This window comes from Larimichthys crocea, chromosome III (assembly GCF_000972845.2).
Source record: "Larimichthys crocea isolate SSNF chromosome III, L_crocea_2.0, whole genome shotgun sequence".
Lineage (NCBI taxonomy): Eukaryota > Metazoa > Chordata > Actinopteri > Sciaenidae > Larimichthys > Larimichthys crocea.
This window is the reverse complement of record NC_040013.1, coordinates 43,010,428-43,012,355: the sequence shown is the minus strand read 5'-3', so window position 1 is coordinate 43,012,355 and position 1,928 is coordinate 43,010,428. Positions and strand designations below refer to the sequence as shown.

General features: G+C 42.5%; 1 protein-coding gene across 1 annotated transcript in view; it reads right to left on the bottom strand.

Moving 5' to 3' along the window:
- Positions 1-318: 318 nt before the first annotated feature.
- The window catches only part of LOC109139006 (protein unc-13 homolog B), a 105,410-nt gene continuing 103,800 nt past the window's right edge, over positions 319-1,928 (bottom strand). The window contains exons 14-15 of the mRNA XM_027273847.1: positions 1,380-1,439; positions 319-1,290 (exon numbers count right to left, since the gene is read on the bottom strand). Coding sequence (XP_027129648.1) covers positions 319-1,290; positions 1,380-1,439 — 1,032 coding nt within the window. The remainder of the gene's footprint in view (positions 1,291-1,379; positions 1,440-1,928) is intronic.

The following is a 1,928-nucleotide window of genomic DNA, read 5'->3' as shown; positions in this document are numbered from 1 at the left end:
AGATGTCTGCTGTGTGAACCATATGTCTAGACATGTTAATGCAGAAATGTTATATTTTATATCTTTAAAAAGTGATATTTCATGACAGATAGCAGCACATTTTAGCCATCTTACTGTCTTACAGTTATATTTCCAATGAATATCTTTATACACAACGCAGAAAAACGAGTGAAGTTATATTTGATTTTTTTTGTTTGTGTTTTTTTATAGTTTTTTTTTTTTTTGATTGAACATTTAATGTTTTTGTGGGGGAAACCTGAGCACCAGGAGAAAACCCATGCAGACATTTCGGGGGGTGAAGGGGGAAGGAAGAGGAAGCTACTGTTGTGCGACCTGAGTCGAACAACAAGGAGCCTCCTCCACCTCAGCTTGGCTATCACAGCTTTTCTTTTTGTGGATACAGCTCAGAAATCCCTTCTTCTTCTTCTCCTCCTCTGTTTGTGTCCCTGATGTGACATCTGTTTCCTCATTACTCTTTACTCTTTCTTCATGACTCCTCTCCGAGTGCTCTTCTTTTTGGAGCAGGGACTTCTTCTCCTCCTCCACCAGTTTGGATGTCTTCTCCGAGTCCTGTTGTTTCTGGATCAACTGCTCTTTGAATTTCTTCTCCAGGGCGTTGTATTCTCCCTGCCAAGCTTTGTAGCTCTGGAGAAATTCAACTCTGCAGCTCCTCAGCTCACTTGTTGTCTCTGTGAGCTTCTGGGAGAGTCGATCAATCTCTTGTTTGTCCTTATTTTTCATTTTCTGGTCTTTTTGGTCTTTTTCTGTCTTCTCACTTTTCATTTGCAGCTGAAGCTCCTCCACTTTCTTCCTCTCCTCCACCAACTGTTCTTTGGTGGCCTCACAGCTCTGTTGTTTAGCAGCCATCTCCTCTGTGAATTTCTCCTGCAGAGCGTTGTATTTGGTTTGCCAAGCACTGTCACTTTGAAATTCAGCACTAACCTCTGTGAGCTTGTGAGAGAGATCATGGTTGTTGCTCTGCAGATCCAGGATCTCTTTGTCCTTCTGGAGGAGTTGTTGTTCCATCATTTTCAACTTCTGCTGCAAGTCATTCTGCAGCACAGCACTCTCCTGTACTTTTTGCTTCTCTGACTCCAGCTTTGCGGTCATTAGATCATTTTCCTGCTTCCTCAGGAGCTGGATTTGATCTATCTCCTCGTTTTTAGATTGGAGCTGTTTCTGGAGGGAGGAGACCTGTGCCTCAAACGATGAAATGGTCTCGTAACTCTTCTTAAACTCAGTTTTGAACTCCTTCTCCCTGATCTCCAGAAGTCCCTCCAGTCTGTTGATCTGCCATTTATAATTGTGTAATGTTTTGCAGAGCTTCGTCCTATTAATTAGTAAGTCTGACCTTTGACGTGCCAGTTCATCCACTGTACCCTGCAGGCGCTCAGCCCTCCAGTGAGCAGAGTCAAGGTCCCTTTGCAGAGGGTGGACATCTGGACGAGATCTTGAGTAGTCGTGAGGAGCAGTGTCAACAAACCGAACACGCCGTCCTCGGGCAGGCCTTGGATTTTGTCTTTGTTCCATTGTCTGTGATAGACTGTAGTTGTCTGTGATAGACTGTAGTTGTCTCTAATCGTGTGCAGTAGTCTGCAGTGAGAAACAAGTTCCTGTGTTGTTGTTCTGAGGTGTAGACACACAGCAGAGTTCTAGAATCCTAGATCAAAGTTCTGTTTCTTGGTTTTGATGTTTGATCTTTTGATGTTTAAAAGTGGGAGGAGCTATGTGAAAAATGAATAATATTGTTTTTGTTTGTTTTTAAGTGGGAGGAGCTAACTGCAGCCCTGGTTCCTGAAATTCATTCATTTTCATTTTCATTTTCATTCATTCATTCATTTCTCACATGTTAAGTGTGGGCAGTTGAACCTCTTTTGTAGTTTTGATCTGAATAAAAACGTCCTTGTTCAAAAACTGCGTGTTGCAAG